The 19126-nt window shown below is 39.0% G+C and overlaps 1 protein-coding gene across 3 annotated transcripts in view; it reads right to left on the bottom strand.

The window, feature by feature from the left end:
• The window catches only part of SLC25A13 (solute carrier family 25 member 13), a 100738-nt gene that overhangs the window by 68724 nt on the left and 12888 nt on the right, over positions 1-19126 (bottom strand). For all 3 annotated transcript variants that reach the window (XM_064444574.1, XM_064444575.1, XM_064444573.1), the window contains 2 exons: positions 7653-7706; positions 3504-3646 (listed from right to left, as the gene is read on the bottom strand). In XM_064444574.1, the coding sequence (XP_064300644.1) occupies positions 3504-3646; positions 7653-7706 (197 nt within the window). The remainder of the gene's footprint in view (positions 1-3503; positions 3647-7652; positions 7707-19126) is intronic.

Below are 19126 nucleotides of genomic sequence, written 5' to 3'. Positions count from 1 at the left end.
GTGCCAACGCTGCACAATTTATTCATGAAGGTGGAAAACCTGATGTTTTAAAAGCATGCACACACAAGAGCTACAGTGCTAAGACAACAACTGGGTATGGTGCTGCAAGACCACTATTTACTACTCTCTCCTTTCTTCCATGCTTCTTTTGGTGCTCACACCTATGGTATCTGGGCACCACACAGCCATGATGCATTCCCACCAGAGGAAGTTCGCATGTAGCCATGCAAAGTTAAAAAGCCATTATCCACTGTAATAATACACACATGGCAATGATGAAGAGGTTTCTTCAGAAATCAATGCATATGTTGTTACTGTATCAGCAATTTAAACATGATAACATAATGGGACACAAATTGAAGCTACATCTATTATTTTATGCTGCAACCTAGGTAAACTAAGTATAGTGTAAATTGGTGCATTAGAGGATAAATTTATATCCAATAATAATGGAAAATGCTGGTATTTCCAAGTGTTATTTTTGAATAGTTTGTCCTTTCTAAAAATAAAGCATACAGTATTTCTCAGTAAAGTGTTAGTTACTACAGCCCAAACAGAGATGTGCAGTAAATACTTATTTTGTTAGACAGATGTTTGAAAGTACAACAAAAGACTGAAAAACAATATGTTACAGTAGGCAGGATGGAAAATGCCTGGCCTGTTGCTGATAGGCCTTGAGAAAGCCACTGTATTTGGGGGTAGTGTCTGATCCAGCTGAAGCCAAATGAAGCTTTTTTTTTTTCAACTAAACTTAGGAATGAGAAGCTTAAGGCTAGGAACCAGTCAAGGCTCTTAAGTCCATTTCATACAAACTACAGCCATGCGATATACCACTTCTAAAAAATCTGTGTTATTACCGATCGACTGCTTTGAAAGGCTTCTTTGGCCATCAGCAAGAAAAGCATTCCCTTTTCTTAAAGGAAACCTTAAAAAGATGCCTTGTAAGAGGAAAGACGGAAAGCCTACCTCCAAATAACCCTATGCCCTGACTTAAGATGGAGGCAAAACTTGCTCCCATGGCAACAGATATTCACTGAACACCAGAGTCTGCCTTAAGAGGTCTTGTACCTTTGTCACACCACCAGTAACGTCGGTAGATAACCCTCACATTCTTCATCTCTGGCAATGCAGGAATTGTGCTAGAGCTACATGAGAGATTTTGTTCACAGCCACCACAGTGAGATTGTACGTAAGAGCTACTGTTATTCACACTTCATGCTTAGGACTTCTTCAGTTCTGGTGAAAGAGTCTCTTTGCCCGTGTTTTTGCTCTGCTCATGAGTCTGAATCTCTTGTGCTGTCTGCTCTTCACCTGTGTGACCTACCCATTTTAGTATTTCTCATTGATTACACTTGGTACCTATACCTAACTTCTCACCAGTATCAGGAGTTAAAAAACATTTTAAAAAGTGCTAGGAACAACCCTAGTGGTTCTGGGCTCAGATCCTTTTAGTGAAGAGTGGTCTTGCTCACCAGTCATGAAGAACAGATGCTTCTTCAGAGGAAAACCAGGACCTGAGACAGTGGATAAATGCTTCTAGAAATATTCTAGCAATATTTTCAGAACCACACTACTTTAAGCCAATAACACTATAACAAAATTAATTTGTCATTGCTCTTGCAATACACCTTCTATTTCACACTAGAAATAAAGCTGAATTATAGAACAGATTCTCATGACCTTAACATGTGTAAGTCTCTAAACACTGACCAGCCTATTAAAAATAAACACTAACAAAAGCAGTTTTGTACTTCACTTTAAAACTAGGAGCTCTGAACTGCCAAGTTGGAAAGAATTCAATAGGAGACGACCAGTAGGTCCTATTGCCATCCCTAGGAGATTTCATTCCAGGAACCAAAAAGCAAGTAACCCTTGCTTCAGATGACCACTCTGCAAATTACTTTATATACCACTAAAACAAGGTACAAATGGCACATGGCAAAAAATGCTACAATGCCAGGTCAGAGAGAGATGAATGCTGCTCCCTCTCTGAACTTTCTCCATTCTTTCACACAGCTGAGCAAGACGACAGCCTGAATACCTGAAGAGGCTCTCCAAAGACATGTTAGGAACATGCAGTCCCCTGCCACTGCACAGTCTGGACTGCAGAAACAGTCCTTACCCATGGTAGAAAGCGGCAATTAGAAGCCTCAGTACCACACCACAAAACTGCAAGATCATGCCAAGTTATGAAATCCCAACTTGTCAACAAGTTCACATAGGCTACAGTTTTACATTTTGCTCTTCCTGACACCAACTGCTGCTTGTGAGGGAGATCCAAATCACAAGGTATGGATTATACTCTCAATCTTCTTATTACAAAATGGATTTGAAGCTGTGCAATTTGGAAAATGCCGTTTTTGCAGGCATCGAACCAAGGGAAGAAATCTGAGAAATGTTTAATGTTTTCAGTCAAACGCTATCTGAAGCCACCACTTTCTTGCTGCCACCATTGCCAACATAACCTTTTACAGAACTCTTTTACCAGGGGTAACAATCATCACATTAACTTGTCTGCAAGGTTTAAGGTGTCTGGCTGCCAGATACAGGAGGCTGGCTGAGCAGAAGAGAGAGCACAGAAACTACTACAGAAGTTCTCAGTTATGCATGCATCTGTTCCCTAGGAAGCCTGCATTCTCTAGTCATGCTTTATTTATCTCACATTTTACTCTCTGCGACCACTGATATGAGTCATCCCTGAAGTTTTCTGGTTTCTAAAAATGCCACAACTACAGACTTTAAGTCCATAGCTAATTATTCTAAAGTTTCTCTAAAGATACTTTAAAGGCAGGGTTCAAAAAATGCATTCATATGGATGAAGAGACAGCTTGCCTGGGCAAGTACCAAAAGCAAAAGCTAGGATTTCATTAAAGAAGGGGGGAGGAAGATGGAGGGGTAGCTAATCTTGCCTATTGGCAAAGTCAGCCTTTCAAATGCAAACCATGTGCAACCAACTTCACTGCTGTCTTCCCAAGACTGCAAAGTGGCTGCCTAAATACATTAGTTGCTACTCCTCCCTCTTAAGGGAAAAAACACTGGCAAAAACCTTTAAAAGTGCTACAGCAAAACAAAGCAGGGACACTTTTTTTTCCTACGATCCCTTCCTACACCATTTAAAGTTATTCTGGATTGCTATTTGAATGTGTTTATGACAAATACATAAAGTAAACAGAGACAGAAAGACTCATGGAAGGAAAGGAAAGAGGGAGTTAGGGGAGCCAGCCAAAAAACATGAAACGTTCAATGAATTAAAAATATATAGTAGACAGAAAATGGTCTGCTCAGCTAAATGGTACATGCAGCCCAAAACATTGTTTCTACCGTATCCACTTAAAAGATACTGTATTCCTTTATGTATCTGCAGGCCAAAAAAAAAAACAACAGGCAAAGAGCAAATACAAACCCCACCACCCTTCGGGGATCAGACTGTTTTGGAAGAATAGTTTTGTATTCTTTAAACAAACAACATAAAAAGAAAAAAAAAAGCACAAAAAACCACTTACCCATCTTTTGTCTGATCCACCACCCCTGCAAGGAGCTGTACAGTGCTTGCATTAGGTAAACCATCTCCAATTATCTTCAGGTAGCGTGTGACAAAGTCATTTGGAGACATGAAGAACTCACCATTCTTCTCCACACTTGCATACTGTTAAATGAATACAATATTTAGTGCCTCAAAAACATCCTTCTCCAGGTATTTATTACCACTACCCATAGTTTCCAATCAGGAGCAGGCGTATGTTGCAGCACATGAGACAGTTCTGATCTGAAGAACGTACAGCCTACACCCAAACAGAAGAGAGTAAGTGGGGAGTTACCTGAGCAGCTGAAGGCTGGGCTTCCCAGCCAGAAGAGTTGCAGATATACAGTTATTTGTTTATCATGTCAACAATTTCTCCATGGTAGTCTAGAACGAGTTAATACTTCAGTACCAAATGTTTTTTTGAAGTTGAACATGAAGCACACGTGCAAAAGTGCGTGGCACCTCCGGCCCACTGAAACTACAACAGCAACAGGATACTCCAGCATATTTTATTTATCTGAAATTAATCCTTTGGGATGAGAAGGTAGGTTTACACCTGTGGAATGAATTTACAGTGCTAGTGGAGCAGATAATCCCACAAGCGTATCCACCTGGGGGTGCTGTTCTGGAGGAACTCCACCACATTACCTTCAGCCACGGCTGGTCTGTAACTAAAGAATAACCTACAGATATTCCTCCTTGGTTGAACTGCTGAAAGAAGGCCAGAGAGAAGCATTTGCAGAAAAAATATAAGAGAAAGCAAGAACTTGGACACTTCAGCATACTGCAGAAAGAAGAAAAAGGGTCCGAGACCTTACCAAACACCGCCGGCACACATTATTCCTGCTTTATACTGTAGTTACTGGCATACTACTCCAGAAATGGCACTCGACAGACCCAACCTTATTTGCTCCCAAAGGAAGCTTCCACTAACATGTTAGATATCAAGGAAAAGGAATATTAAAATATTTTTAAGATAATACATAAATAAATAAAATTGCCTTTGTTACCACCCTTACCCTGATTCCTCAGTCATCCCTGAAAGTTTAAAGCTCTCATTTTCTGTAGAAGGATAAACTTGAAATCAACCCTAAAAATGTTTTTTTAGGGAAAGGAAAAGGATAAGGGCAATAATTAAGAGGAAAAGAAATCCCAGCAACATTTGAAGAACATGTGTTCACTTTAAGGGAACCAGGATAACAATGCGCACTGAGAATAGAAAAAGCAACTGTTAATTTCTTATTCTTTTTTAGGGTAAGGTAGGATGATAAACCATTATTGCAGCTCCCCACAAAGCATTATCCACACTAAAGTAATAAATAAATTAGACGCCTGTTCCTGTTTTGTAGTGTACTTCAAAGACACATCTTTTGCTTTACATTGCTATGGCTCTGCTAAGGGAAGGAAACTGCCAGTTTTCATTTCACAGAGCCACACTGGTGCCTGCAGAGTACCGTTATACCCGCCGTAGGCATGTAACTCTCAGAGGGATGCCAAAGTGTAACAGTAAGTAGATTAGTTTATTCTGGTGCTATATAAATACAGTCTTCAGGTACAGCAATATCTTCAAGAAACAAGGCTTCAGAGAAGCAAGCCCTAACAAAACATAACTTGCTTTGGCATAGCAACCAATATATATTTGTTAGCATTTACAGATTCATGTTTCAATAGACACTGTTCATTACGCAAGCTTTCTAGTTGATACACTGCGAGGACTTTTCAATTGTATACTTTTATAAGAACTAGCAGGTCAATTGATTTCAATGTAATCATTTGCAGGGAGACAGAATCTTTCAGAATCCCAGCCTCAAAAACTTTTAACACAGCTGCTATTGAGAAACAAATCAAATAAGTCATACAGCCTATGCTTCTATATTTCTTTTTTTTTCTTCCAGGCTAACCCCCTGCTAGGGCACTCAATAACAGAAAACAGCACAAGGTTTCAGTGTCCCCCTGTTTCTTGTCACTGTGATTTACTCAAGTGCATTTGAAATCCAATCACGTACTCTATACTACATATAGAAAATGACCTTGGAAAATGTCAGCTTGATCACTTTGACTAAAATCTAATCTCTTAGGGGTTATGGTAGAAGACTTAGAAAAAGTAGAGTTACTCTTGGAAATTATCATAACAAAAAGAGAAAAGCATCAATTCTATTGGTTTTGGAGGAGAGACATTAAAAAATGGTTCTTTACAATTGTATTTTTCCCCACTTTGGCAATTATACTCACAGAGAATTTGATATTATACAATAGTACTTAATGGCTTTTTGGTAACTTATTTCCATACATTTTAGATAGTCAAGTATTAACCAGTTCAACCCCATTTTAAATAAGATTTGCAAACATTTTACTGGGTTGATGTATTAAAAAAGCTAAAAGTTGACTGTAATCAACTGCATTTAAACTGATAACTTCATATTTATTTCTACAGAATGGCTACCATTCCTGCCTGGAAATAATGTTTTTTAATTCTTAATTGCAGTAGAAAGAGTGGCTGTCAAGTTATTTTACAAATGAAGATCCCGCAATCTGCAAAAGCAACTGTACTGGCCTCACCACTTAAAACTGTCTGAAGCAGCTTATCTGTAGAGCACAAAACAACATGCCACACCCACTCATCCTTTTTCCTTCTCAGTAGTAAGTGATGCAATAATTTCTGTATTACACTGAACAAAATGTTCAGCTCCTATTTCATTACTTTGCTTATTGAGACCCCTTCTTTAAGTGGAAGGGGAAGCAGAAAAGGATGAAAAGGGAGCTGTAGGTGGTATTTAGTGTGTTCAACCATGAGCCATTAAATCCACCAAAACTGAAAGGTGAGGGAGCTACAATCTTCAGAAACCCAAGAGAGGTGAATACCCACAGGCATGTAGGGAACACTTCCACACTATTCTCAGCAAACCATACAACCTTCTCACCTCAACTGAGCGCTGCCTCACACTGCAGAAGGGACCAGGCTTCTCTCTACCGTGTTTATTCCCTTCCTTAATGCTACCATCTCCTTGGGTCAACGGTCTACTCCCCATCTGCTTTTTCTGCTGTCTTCCTCCTGCTCTTCAAGCATTTGCCTCTGAAAATCCCATTATCCCATTCTTTTTCAAGAGCCTTTTTGCTCTCCTGACAGATACAAGTTCCAGGACTTAATAAGTTAAATCCTGGCTTTCTCAACTGAGAATCTGATTTCAGAGCTATAAATACTGACAGTATATGATAAAACTATAAATACTGGCAATACACATAGTGACACCTACGCATATTGTTAATAATAGCTCAGAAGGGACAATGGAAAACGTGCTAAGTACATGGAGAGTGGGGCATGATGCCGGAGAGAGGGAAGGTGGAGGGAGGAACTTGGAAAGGTGTGAGCTCTCTTAGGCACTCAACCCCGTCGTAAAAATGATTCAGATACAACAGCTCCCTGGAGCACTGTGGCACCTACCTCACATACCTCCAGATGCACCAATTTCTGTACTCACTTTTCAGACCAGACTACCAAACTAATACAGACACTGTGCTAATAAATCTTAGGAAGGTTAGGAATAATTATTTAAATTTAGGATATGGGTCAAAGAAAGCCATATTCCAGCAAAACACTGAAGCACACATTTCTCAAGTATACAAGTACATGAGTCACTTATTTGCTTGCATACTTCTTCAGCAGGCAAAGACAGAAGGAATTTGAGTGAAATAATAAATATGGCCACCACTTCACATGGTGAGCTTCCCAACGCTTCTACAAATTGGACAAGAGGGAGGGAGGGAGGGAGGGAAGAAGGAAGGAAGGAAGGAAGGAAGTTAGTTTACCAAATGGTCTAACTGCAAGGTGTCTACACGAACATTTTACCATGTGTAGGAACAATATTGAAACTCCCACCCCATTCTCTGAACAATGCAGGTTTTTTCTAAGACAGTAATACTTCTGAGTCAATACAATAATCACTGAGGAACATATCTGACTTCTTGGTGAGCATTGTTCAATTGTGATAATGGTATTTAAGTCTAACATGGTAATAATACAGTGAATGATTAATGGTTGGAAAAACTATCAGGAGTTGTATGCTGCAAAAAGAAGCAAAAGATATGAAAAATTTAAGCAGAAAGAGTAAAATATTTACTTTATACATACCTTCAAAAATATTGTTTTCAACTCAGCTGGATCAGCTCTCTTGGTTAGAGCCACCTACAAGTAAATACAATTACATTAATATGCATAATTTATACAAAAGATGTCAAAGTGTCATTTAAAAGGAAGAATTCAAACAACAGAACAAGTGATGAAAATAAATGTTCACCTTAGATAAATTAAGTACTGCTTTAGCTGGCCATGCTTATTTTACTCATTTCACATTTTACACTGTAAGTTATTCATCACTTCTGTTGTAACTGCTTCCCTTAAGCAACCCTGCAATTCTTAAACAAGCACACATTAACAAGTCATAAAGATATTCAAGTATCAAATCTTTTCAACATACCTCTCTGCTGGGATTCAGCATTATACCATCTTTACCATATAGATTTTTATACCTCCAGCATCTTTCCTCTAAGGATTTCAGAGTACCATAAGCAGCCCCCAACTGATAGACAGCAAGAATAAAATATTCAGACTTACAAACTTGTCCAAGAAAGCAACTCCCTAAAAGTCTGAATTCCAATGTAATTATTTGGTTTACTGGTACTTCTACCTCCTACTTCAACATTTCAAACTATTTAAACTTACAGTGTGGACCTTTTTGGTGAGGTAAATTCAGAAACCACAGTATCTAGAGTTTTCTGCAGATCAGACAACTAGCCATTCCAACTAAAATCTAAGTTACATTTATCACCACAAACCCAAAGTAACTAGAATTTTTTCCCAAAACACTGAATTAAAAAATATTCTATATTCACTATAGAGTAAGCCCATCAGTATTTTCCTTGCTGACATACTGTGCCATCCATTTGCTGCTTTTGGCAGTAAGAGGATTCATCTCCTCAGTCTGTACTTGCTATAGAGTTTCCCTTTCTTTCTTCAGGATACTTTGATAAAATCTTGCTTGCCAACATAATAACCATCACCCAGTAAGTCAATTCAGTACATCAATCTATTTCTAATTTTTAAAAAATTACTTTGCAAGCAAACCTGGATTTTCAAAAAACTTGTGAAAAATACCTGTAATGGGGAAAAACAGCTAAAGGGCAAGACGTAAAATCTTACCCTCACCTAAGAATTAGTGAGAAATGTTGTCACTAAAACATGGCTACCTACTTTCTTGATTCTCCAGAGCAATGATAGACTGTAAAGGCGAATATGACTGCAAGTGCATTTGTAGTAGTTTGTGTAAGTCTGTACAACAGCATTATATCCTCATATGTACATTTAATGAAGAATCTTTAGTAAGATTTTCCTCACCCTAAATGGGTCATTTAAAAACTTTAAAAAAAAGACAACCACCACCACCTCCAAAAAAAACCCCAGAGTATTTTTAGAAAAGTGTATGAATAAGGTTTCTTATAAAATTTTGTAAGTTTTTTTAAATGCGAAAAACCACACCTGAAGTTATGCTAGGACTTAACTGACAGAGTCCACAGCTGGAGTCCCAATTCTGTTTGCACAGAAATCCATGTGGAGGCAGTTGCAAAAAATCAAAGTGTAATTGTGAAACTGGGAATCTAAAAATGCGTATTTTCTAAAGTACAAGCTGTCCTAAATGCAATCACTGTGTAGCAAGCAGAGATTTACTTTAACCTTATTTGTAAAAATCTGGTAGTCTAGAGCAATTGGGAACTTTGTGGAAAGAAAAAAACCCCTACCTTTCTCCGCTGCTGCAATGCAGAATCTTGCCACTACATGAGCGAACAAAAGACACTTCAAACATCTGTAGCCATTAAAAATATAATTGGTATCACTCTTAATCTGCCTTAAAGTTTGAATTTTATACTGTTCCAGAAATCTAAGCCTAAAAAAAAAAAAGGGGATGAAAAGAACCAAGGAAAAGGGTGTATGCTGATGGCTGAACTTCCGCTCATTTTTGTTTGGTTTCACTGACATTAACCATCTTGGGAAACTTGGGAGACAAAATGTGCTCAAAGCCCAGCTGCCATTTTTCAGCTCCCTTTTGATTATGGGGGGATTTGCTGGGGGTTTTTTTGGTTGGTGGTTGTTTGTTTGTTTGTTTTTTACAGGAGATTTCTTTCAAACCATATACTGCAAGACAGGGTGCAGCTGGCAAGGTCAATGAATGCACAGCAGCACTGCAGACCGGCTGCCCAAGCAGAAGCTGCAGACCACAGCTTCCCTTTATTTCCTGCAGTCTACTTCCACGCTTTTCCATTTCCCAGGACACAGGAGAGGAGAAGGATGGTTAGCACTGTGTAATGGGTCCATTCATGTGTCACTCCAACCTCCATATTTTTTTGAAAGGTCTATTTGACCCCAAGGAAGGAAAAGAGCCTCTATTACGTTATGTTACAGCTTCAGGAGGACCAATGCATATGCAGCTACATCAGTGCTAAGGGAAGTATTTAATTCAGCCTTTCATCCATCCCCAGCTGTGGGCAAAGCTGAAGCTGCACACACAGACAGAAGAACTGATCCTGATGACAGACATCACTAGCATTTACTACTCTTCTGACCTATTGGAAAAGGTCAAAATATCACTTTCAATACCATTCTGAAAATTGTTCCCAGTTACGTTAGTAGTTGAAGGTGGGCTAAGTAACCTGATGCCAAGACTGCAAGCTAACAGGTAGCATGCCTAATGAAAAGTGACCCGCAGCCACAAGCTGCTTCTCCTTCCATCAACTCAGGTGATATTTACTGATTTGCACAGAACTGGGCTTAGGTGATGTGTTTTGTTACTGGAAAGAGATTGCCATTTCACTTTATCTTCTCTTCATAAAGACAAAAACCAGCCTGAGACAAAACTATCTACGAGCTGGTAGGCATGACATCTCACTAATTGTGTGAGGAGGTATTTGATAAAGCAGATCTGAGGGAAAAAATGTTTGTCACTGCTCTTTACAAAGAGGTGCTTTGTAACTGACACTAACACTTTAAAAAAACAGTATGTTTTATTAAGTAAGGTTCACTGAAGAAAGCTCTCCAACAAGCAAGAGTTATTTTAAAAAAAAACAGGAGACAACATGGAGTACAGAAACTGAAGTGCAGGATTATAACAAAGTCAGGGCATGCTACAAAAAAGACTGGAATAACACACAGAAAATGTCAGCAGGATTTGCATTCCTAAAGTAGATACTTGAAAGTTTTATCCAACATAACTATGTGTGTATGCGCATTATACTGTGTATCAAGAACCAGCCAGCAATGTGTATCTGAAGCAATATGAGAATTTAATTTAAAAACGCCAAATCCCTCACGTTAGCAATGATATTCAGCAAAGTGAGACAGAGGATGCACAGAGGAAAACTCTGTAAGTAAGGGACAGTAACACACGGGTGGATTTGCACACCGGTGCTGTTCATATCCTTAGACTCCCTTGCACCTTGATCTTAATTTTAGCCCATTTTCTCCAGCACAGCTCTCTTCTCCTTGTTGACTTATGCTCAATTTCGACTGACGTGCATTTTTGGTCTCACTTTCCCCCTCAAAAACAAATGCAAACAGACTCTTCCCAGAAAAATGTAACTGTACAACAACACAAGAAAACAGAATCAACTGGGAATCAAAGAAAACTATATTACCAAAGAAAATTGTATTACATTTCTAATAACTCTATTAACGTACTTGGCATACACAAGGCAGAAGGAACAAGTTGACAGACTGTATGTGATATCAAAAGATACAAAAGAACTAATAAAAGTAGCCAGCATGCTGCACCAGTAAAGAACAACAACATGGGTGGACAAGAAGGAAAAAGGGCAGTAGGGAAATCAGAATTAATGCCAATATGGCATTAGCCTAAGGGCAAATAAAAATGTCTGACCTTCTCATCTTATGGTAAAGATCACTGTAGTAGGCACCATTTGAATACAGTAGAAAGGTGATGGGGATCCAGGAACACTTTGGTATTGCTACAATATTCCTGAAAGTTTACTGGGACAGCAGCAAGTCATAAACAAAGATAAAGAGATAAACATCTCTAATACTGTTTCTTCCTCACAGTTTAACCTGAATACAGCTCAAGTATGAAGGAGAAAGTTGATGGAGGTAACTCCTGACACCAAGCAGGTAATACACTGGAGAGCAGCCCTTCTCCAAGCAGCAAACCAGGGCTGTGCCTTGCTGCCGGGCACTCGTGAGCTTCATCTGTTTAATTCTAGAGAACACCATCTACAGGCATGTACAGAAAGATGTTTGATGGAAGGCCTAACAAGTGATCTTAAGCTCTAGTAACTTAATGTTGAAATTACGACTAATTCTTTAAAGTTTTTCCGTTCCTAAGCACAACTAAAGAATGTATCTGGCACCACTAAAAGATCTCAAATCAAGATGGAAACCTCATGTCTTCTAGAGGTATTCTTCAGTTTCATCACAAGTTATTGAGTCCACCTGTAAGACTCAAACACATGTGCCCCAGTTTATGTAAGAGGTCAGATTATATCCTCACAATGTTTCCTTCTGCCTAAAAGTATACATATACACTCAAAATGTGCAACTCCAAAGGAGATCAAGACAGGGTTTGACCTTACATTCTTGTTTGAGTGACTGCAATATCAGAAAAAAAGTTAAAGTGTAGTTACTGGCCAAGTTTGAATTCAGACCAGAAATCTGTCAATACCGTGTAAGTATTACACGAAAACAACAGTCCAGCTTGTATTTTAATACAACTAACTTGCTTACATTGCTTACATTGATAAGAATCAGCTTCTTCCATATTTACACTAATACTACCACAAACATACACAATCATTCTCCTAACCTGGCAACTTGCCTTGCCACTTTCCCTCATCACACACAGCATCTTAAGTTACAAGTGTTCTGCATCAACATCTGTCCAGGGGCACTGTCCCCCGTTTCAGCTGCCTCAATAACCATTTTTTGTTAGCCCAACACGCTTCATTATCTTCTAACCTCAGAGGATATGGTAGTTCCTTTTGCACAACAGAATCCAATCTATGCAGAACTCAGCATCACGGGGAAGTCTGCAAGCAAGCTGTGGACCGGGTCACCAAGCATGGAACCAGAAAACTGCAAGCACAGCTGGTACAGGTGCAGACCAAAAAGACCTTCTTGCCAGACCTCACTAGCAGTAAACTAAGTGTTTCTCCTAGAAAAAAACATCAGATGGCATTTGGCATTCCTATCCAAAGGCTTAGGGTAAGGAGCACTGTAAGAGAAGCTGATAACTACTGAGTGGGTACTTTTATCACACTCAGTCTCATCAGCCAGAACACAAGTCAGCCTTGAGACAAAAACATTTATTTTCTAAAAACAGTTCTCATCCTCAGAGTCAAACACTACAATTACATTTTGCAAAAGTGTAACCCTACACTAAGTAGCAGTTACTGCATTCCTTTGTCTAATAACACCTAGCTAAGCTAAGAAAAAGAAATGTTATTAACACTAATCAACCAAGTCTTCTTGGATCCTACAAGCTGATTCAGTATGCAGAGCTACAGAAAAAACACTACTGAAACTAGACAGTTTTGCTGAGTTTACCCCACACAATGGTGAAGCAGAACAAAATTTGCTAACAGAGACAGCAAACATCAAGCAAAACTATTTGCATCCATCTTCACTCTGTCACAATTATATATCTCTGGGCAATTCTCAGTCTGGCTTCTGTACAATGGTAAGTGGAAGCCTCACCTTCCCCAAGTGCATCAAAGTTTACAAAACTACTTTATTGGGCCATCACCTGCTAGTTTTGATCCTGCTTTCAAGGTCCCAAAGCAAATGCAGCTGGCTTTTTCATAAGACCGTTCTCACACAAGGAGATACGCAATAAACCATAATATTTTTGCACGCAAACTGATTGGGGACCAACACACAGTTATCAATCACATACACACAGGAAAATGCTTGTCTGGTTTGTCCAATGCTTCCAAATAGGTACTGAAACAAAGGTGGGAGTAGTATATACCTTAAGGAAAACTGCTACAAGAATTTCCAAGAATAGCTAATTAATGCTACGTAAAAAGACATTTAGACTGTGTCCTTCTACAATTTTCCTGCTTAAAGACCTGGAAAACAGAAGGACCATAAAACTAGCCCAATACTAAGGTAAAAATAGCTAGGCATTGTCATTGCTCAGAGAAACTGTTTAACAAAAAGAAAAAGCATCATACCGTGACCAATACTATCCACTCCAAACTTTAAGCACGTACCAGAAGATGCAGTTAGGATCAGCCTGGACTTTTAGTTTGTAGTCAGCCTCTGGACTAGGACAAGAATGCAATTGCTGTCATTCCTACAACAAAACATGATGCAGTACACTACAGCGAGAAACAGAACCTGAAAACCAACTCTGAAAGACAGGAATTTCTTTTTCACTTTTCATGTTGTTATCAGAAAAAGCTCAGCTCTCTAATCACTCTATGTGTCTATCATAAAGTGCTACAGTATTCTGTATCAGTCCATCTTCTTCCTCATATAAAAACTTCTTCACCAAAAGGGTTGTCAAACATCGGAACAGGCTGCCCAGGGAGGTGGTTGAGTCTCCATCCCTGGAGGTATTTAAAAGAAGGGTAGACGTGGTGCTTGAGGATATGGTTTAGTGGTGGACCTGGCAGTGATAGGTTAGCAGTTGGACTCGATGATCTTAAGGGTCTTTTCCAACCTTAACAATTCTATGATTCTATGATTCTATTGTCTCATAGCTCATCTACAACATGTTTTCACGCAGATGATCTTCGGGACTGTGATCCAAAGATAAACAAGCAAGCTACTTTGCTATGGCCATTATGTAATACTAACATATCCCAATGTATGTCAGCAAACTAAAGCCCACCACTCACCTGAAGAAATACAATAATTATATGTAAAATATATTAGGAGTTCTTAAATTAAAAAAAGTTTATTTCCAAATGAACTACTAATGAGAATGGTCAAATGACATTTCCATCAACTCATGGGTATTTTTCAAAAATACTCCCCTCCTGCTCACCACAAATGGATGGAATGATAGATACTAACACTCTTAATTTGCTCTCCCTTTTGCTTCCTTACACCTTTTAGAATTGGAGGCATATCAAAGCATTATCAATGTCAAACTGCTAAAACATATTTGGTGGCTACCTCAGCCCAGTTTATAGACTCTCCCTTTTGATTCTGCCACGGCTTGTTCTGTTACGACAGTGCTACTGTACAGCCAGTGCACTGACTGTAAGCTCAAGACATGAACTGCTTCATGTTCAACTTCCAAAAGTAGCCACCCCAGTACTAGCAATTCATCTTCCAGAGCTAAACTTCAGGCTTATATCTGGCAGGAAAATAGTCATCTCACCCAAAGAAGCAAAGGATAGGAAAATTCTCCAGTGTAACAGCAAGATCAAAAGTAGTTCCTGGAGGAATCAGAAGATTAGATACTTGCTATCACTCAAAAATTGTCAGGGAGAAGTGGGAAACTATTATGGCAGCACGAATTTTACCTGGCACCCAATGTTATTAGCGTAAAATATGTATTTGGACCAGGATTACGCAATGGATAAGCCACAATTAAGACAGAAGGCCATTTACCATCATGGTTCTCACAAGATGGCACCTTCAGGAAGCATCGTTTCACAGCTATGCAGAGCACCAGTGTGCTCTGGGAGAGCCATCACTGAGAGCAACATACAAACTACTAACAAACCTCTCCAAGGACCCCATGCTCATAGTGCTTGAGGTTCCAAACAGCTCACAGCTCAATGGAGACAATCACTCCTCGTTTCACCTGGCTCCTAGCTCCAGCCCCCAACACCCAAATACTCACTATGCCCCTGGCATGGAACAAAGCAGCTTTTACAGCCTAAACGATCATGTGTTTCTACCAAGACCAGACACAAACAAAAGATTCAAAACAATGGATATGATGCTGCACCACCACAGAACTTCTGCAGAATCCTGCACTGTGCCGGACGCTATGCAGTACAAATGGCCACCTAAAAAGAAGTGTCCTGCACGCTACCTGACACCTTCATAAGTTACAGAACTAAGACAGCAAACAATGAAAGGACTAGTCACCCTGTTACAAAAGGTTTCTCAGTGATTTCCTCTCCTGGATGTCAAGGCAATGGAAGTTATACTGTGACACAAGGTCCCAGTGACTGAGCAAGATCGTTAGCAGCAATAAACAAAGACCTGATGCCCTTTGAAGAAAGCAAACCTGGAGCAGTGCCGTACAAGGGTATTGTAACAGAATGGTCTGGTCTTAGATAACTACTGATTCTGTGATAAGGAGAAAAAAAAATTATATGAATGTGCAATCAGTGCCTATAAACTTGTGGAAAGGTCTGTCTCAAGTTGTTGCTAGAGTAACTGTTGTTACTTGTGATTTCATGCTTGTGAAGGAGCAAGTGAAAGAAATGTGCTGGAGAAAAGTTCCTATATATTACATGTCTTGAGTAATAATTGCGTGACAGAAATTATGTAGGAATAACTGACAGGTAAATGTATTTTGTTTCAGTGTTGTGTTTTCTTCTTTGAACACAGAAGTTCACTTTTCAAGATCCTATTTATAATCAAATCCATCTATTCAACTCTTCAAAATGCTACACCTCAGCAGCTCAGAGAACTGGGAAGGGTGTGGGAGTGGGCATGAATCCCTGTGTGTGCACAGATCCAATTCTACAACCTTAAAAAGAACGAAAGACAACTAAACAATGAAGACAGCATCACACACACAAAGCAAACTTATTAAAGGCTATAAATGATGGGACCCAAAGAAAATCTCAAGTCCTGCAGTCAGGCACCTTTCCTTTTAGCTAACAAAAATAATAGCAGCATTACAACACACGCTTGGGCAAATAATAACACTGCGCTACTTCAAACAATATGGAAAAAAAAGTCTAGGTTCTTTTTTTTCTTTTCTTTTTTGGCTGTATAGCACTCAGCACCATGGAGTACTGGGTTATGGGGAGCTGTGACAGCTGAAGGAGCCACAGTAACTATCCACCTTCCCAGACGAACGTGCTAGTCAACCTCTGACTATGGAAAATGTGAGCTTTCAAATAACAAAATATGTCTCTCTCCCTTAAAGATTTTTACCTGTCATCTGAAAATACATATGCTAAAATATGAGTTTGCAAACATGCTCTCTTTTGCCTGCAAGCAACAGTATCACCGTTTGTCCAACCCCCATCATATGGGCTTCAGTTTTAAATTATTAGATCGCCTCCCTGAAGACAGGGCAATTACAAAGTAAAGGCAGTTTAGCATTTTCATTTACAATTTTTAACTTCACTATTAACATTAAACAAATGTTTGGCGCTTAAATATCAGCAGATTACACAGTTGCCACAGGCCACTGTGGGCATGACCTTCATTCTTCCTAAGGACCTGAACAGAAAGTTGAAGCTATCAAAGAGGGTACTTGGAAATAATTTGCAGTTTTATGTGGGAATACTAAATAATCCAATGATGACCTAAATCATTTACGTAAGGCAATGTCTGTAATAGTAAAGGTTTACCTGCCGATGACTTGCAGCAGCTCAATCAAATTGGTGAAGAGTTCACAATAACTCTCCATAATTTGCGAAAGTTGTAAAATACCTGAAAACAACAATTAAAAACTTCTCATCTCCCTAAGAAACTGCGTAAACATTTCCAGCATTTTAATACATTTTACTTAGAAATTATTCTGATTTTAGTTTGAATGATTTTGGCTTCTTACTTGTGAGCCTATTTTATTACATATATTTGCATAACGCAATAACTGTTTCATTAAAACACTACATTTACTTCTGCTGCATAGCCCTCAGAATATTTTTATGAGATCATTTGTTTGCAGGGGAAATGACGATGTCAAACTGAGCATTCTGATTTAAAGATAGGAATTTTTAAAAATTCTAAAATTACTTTCAGGCAGGCATTTTAGCAGAGAGGAAAACAGAATTATATCATTTTTATTTGTCAAGAAAAGGGTTTCTATTGGGAGCACTTCAGTTAAACTAAAATCTAAAAATGTCAGATTAACCAAATATGGAGCAGAGTTTAAGACACTAGAGAAATTTTAGCACTATTCTTTCAATGTCTTATTAACCAAGAGTTCTTTCATTTCATTCCTTGGACAGTTGGGTTGATGTCAGCACCCTGACATCACCAAACAAATTCAGAGCAGTATGTCCACTGTCCCAGAGTATGCTACTGGTATCAGATGACAACATAGTTCCCTTTTTGTCACCAACTGTCACAAGCGTAGTAAAATTCCCAAAACTTCTTTCTGACTAATGGACCAAGCCCTTTGAAATGAAAAAAAATTAATGCTTTGCCTCGTGAAAACAGTGGGTGATCAATCAGTGGTTACTTCTCAGAGCTTTCACAACCTGGGCCAGCCCAGGAAGTCTGCAAACAGTGAACGGAAAAGCCAGGAGACCTCACGCTAGTTTTCATTATATATTCCTTTGTTTAATCAAACTGTGGGTCACACACAACATAAAGTATGCCCACACTTTCAAAGCCACAAAAGAACTGTAGACACATATTCTGTATAGGACCTTCTGAAACCACTGAAGGAAAACAGTGTATCTGACAGATGCTTTTTCTGCATCCTTTGCTAAGCTCCTTCCACGATCTTCCGAAGTTCAGTGCCCTCTTTCCCTCCTTCCACCCCCACCCATCCACAAGAAAAAGGGAAAAAGCTGGTTTACTATCCTTAACTTGTCAATTGCTCACAGAATAAGGAATTGCTATTTCAATTATACAGTGTTTGGATTGAATGTTTACACACTTGAGAATTAAGTATTCTGGCCTGTGCTATTCTCATAACTGAGATTCTGAATCTACCAGTTACATGTAATGGAACACCAAAAGCAAACTGCAAGAGGTTTACAGTCGCTATCAGTTTTCTTTGCTGTGAGAAGAAAAGAGAAGCCCAAAACTTTTGTAGTACAACATTCACAATGCAGAAAAGACCGGACCCACTACTTCACACCAGTCAGCCTAGAAAGAAAAGATGCAGACCAAGTAACTGATTCAGGCATATGAACAAAGTAAAAACAACTGTAGAAAGTTTGTTGTTGCCATGTTTTTCTTCCTTTTGAACAGCATCAACATGGGACTAATTCATGATCTTTACAAAGTGGTTTCCAGTTAGACTGACACACAATGGCAAGCAGCGTTAGACAGGTGAAGTGACAGGAAGGAGGAAGGCTGACTTGATGTCAGTGACAAAAACTATTTTAATGGAAATGTGAAATTATTCAAAAATTTCTTCCCCTAAACACGTGAAGATTTCTCTAGTCAGATTCAGACTGCACAATGGGCTGAGAGCAGGAATCAGCCAGACACAGTATTTTTACATACCCCGTTTTTTCTAACGGCTTTTCATACTCGGTGCCTCACTTAAAGGTTTCTTCTGCCAAAGACCTGTTAAATCATTGATGTTCCATCAAACAGTAGTTGTCAAACATGATAAAGACCTACAATAATAAAATACATGGCCAAGAGGTTTTAGTAGCCAAGGATCCAGGGAAGAAGTGGAAATAGGTCATATTTCCAAGGCACAGAAAGACGACAATAAT

Source organism: Phalacrocorax carbo, chromosome 2 (genome assembly GCF_963921805.1).
Source record: "Phalacrocorax carbo chromosome 2, bPhaCar2.1, whole genome shotgun sequence".
In the NCBI taxonomy this organism is placed as follows: domain Eukaryota; kingdom Metazoa; phylum Chordata; class Aves; order Suliformes; family Phalacrocoracidae; genus Phalacrocorax; species Phalacrocorax carbo.
This window is presented reverse-complemented; position numbering and strand designations above follow the sequence as displayed.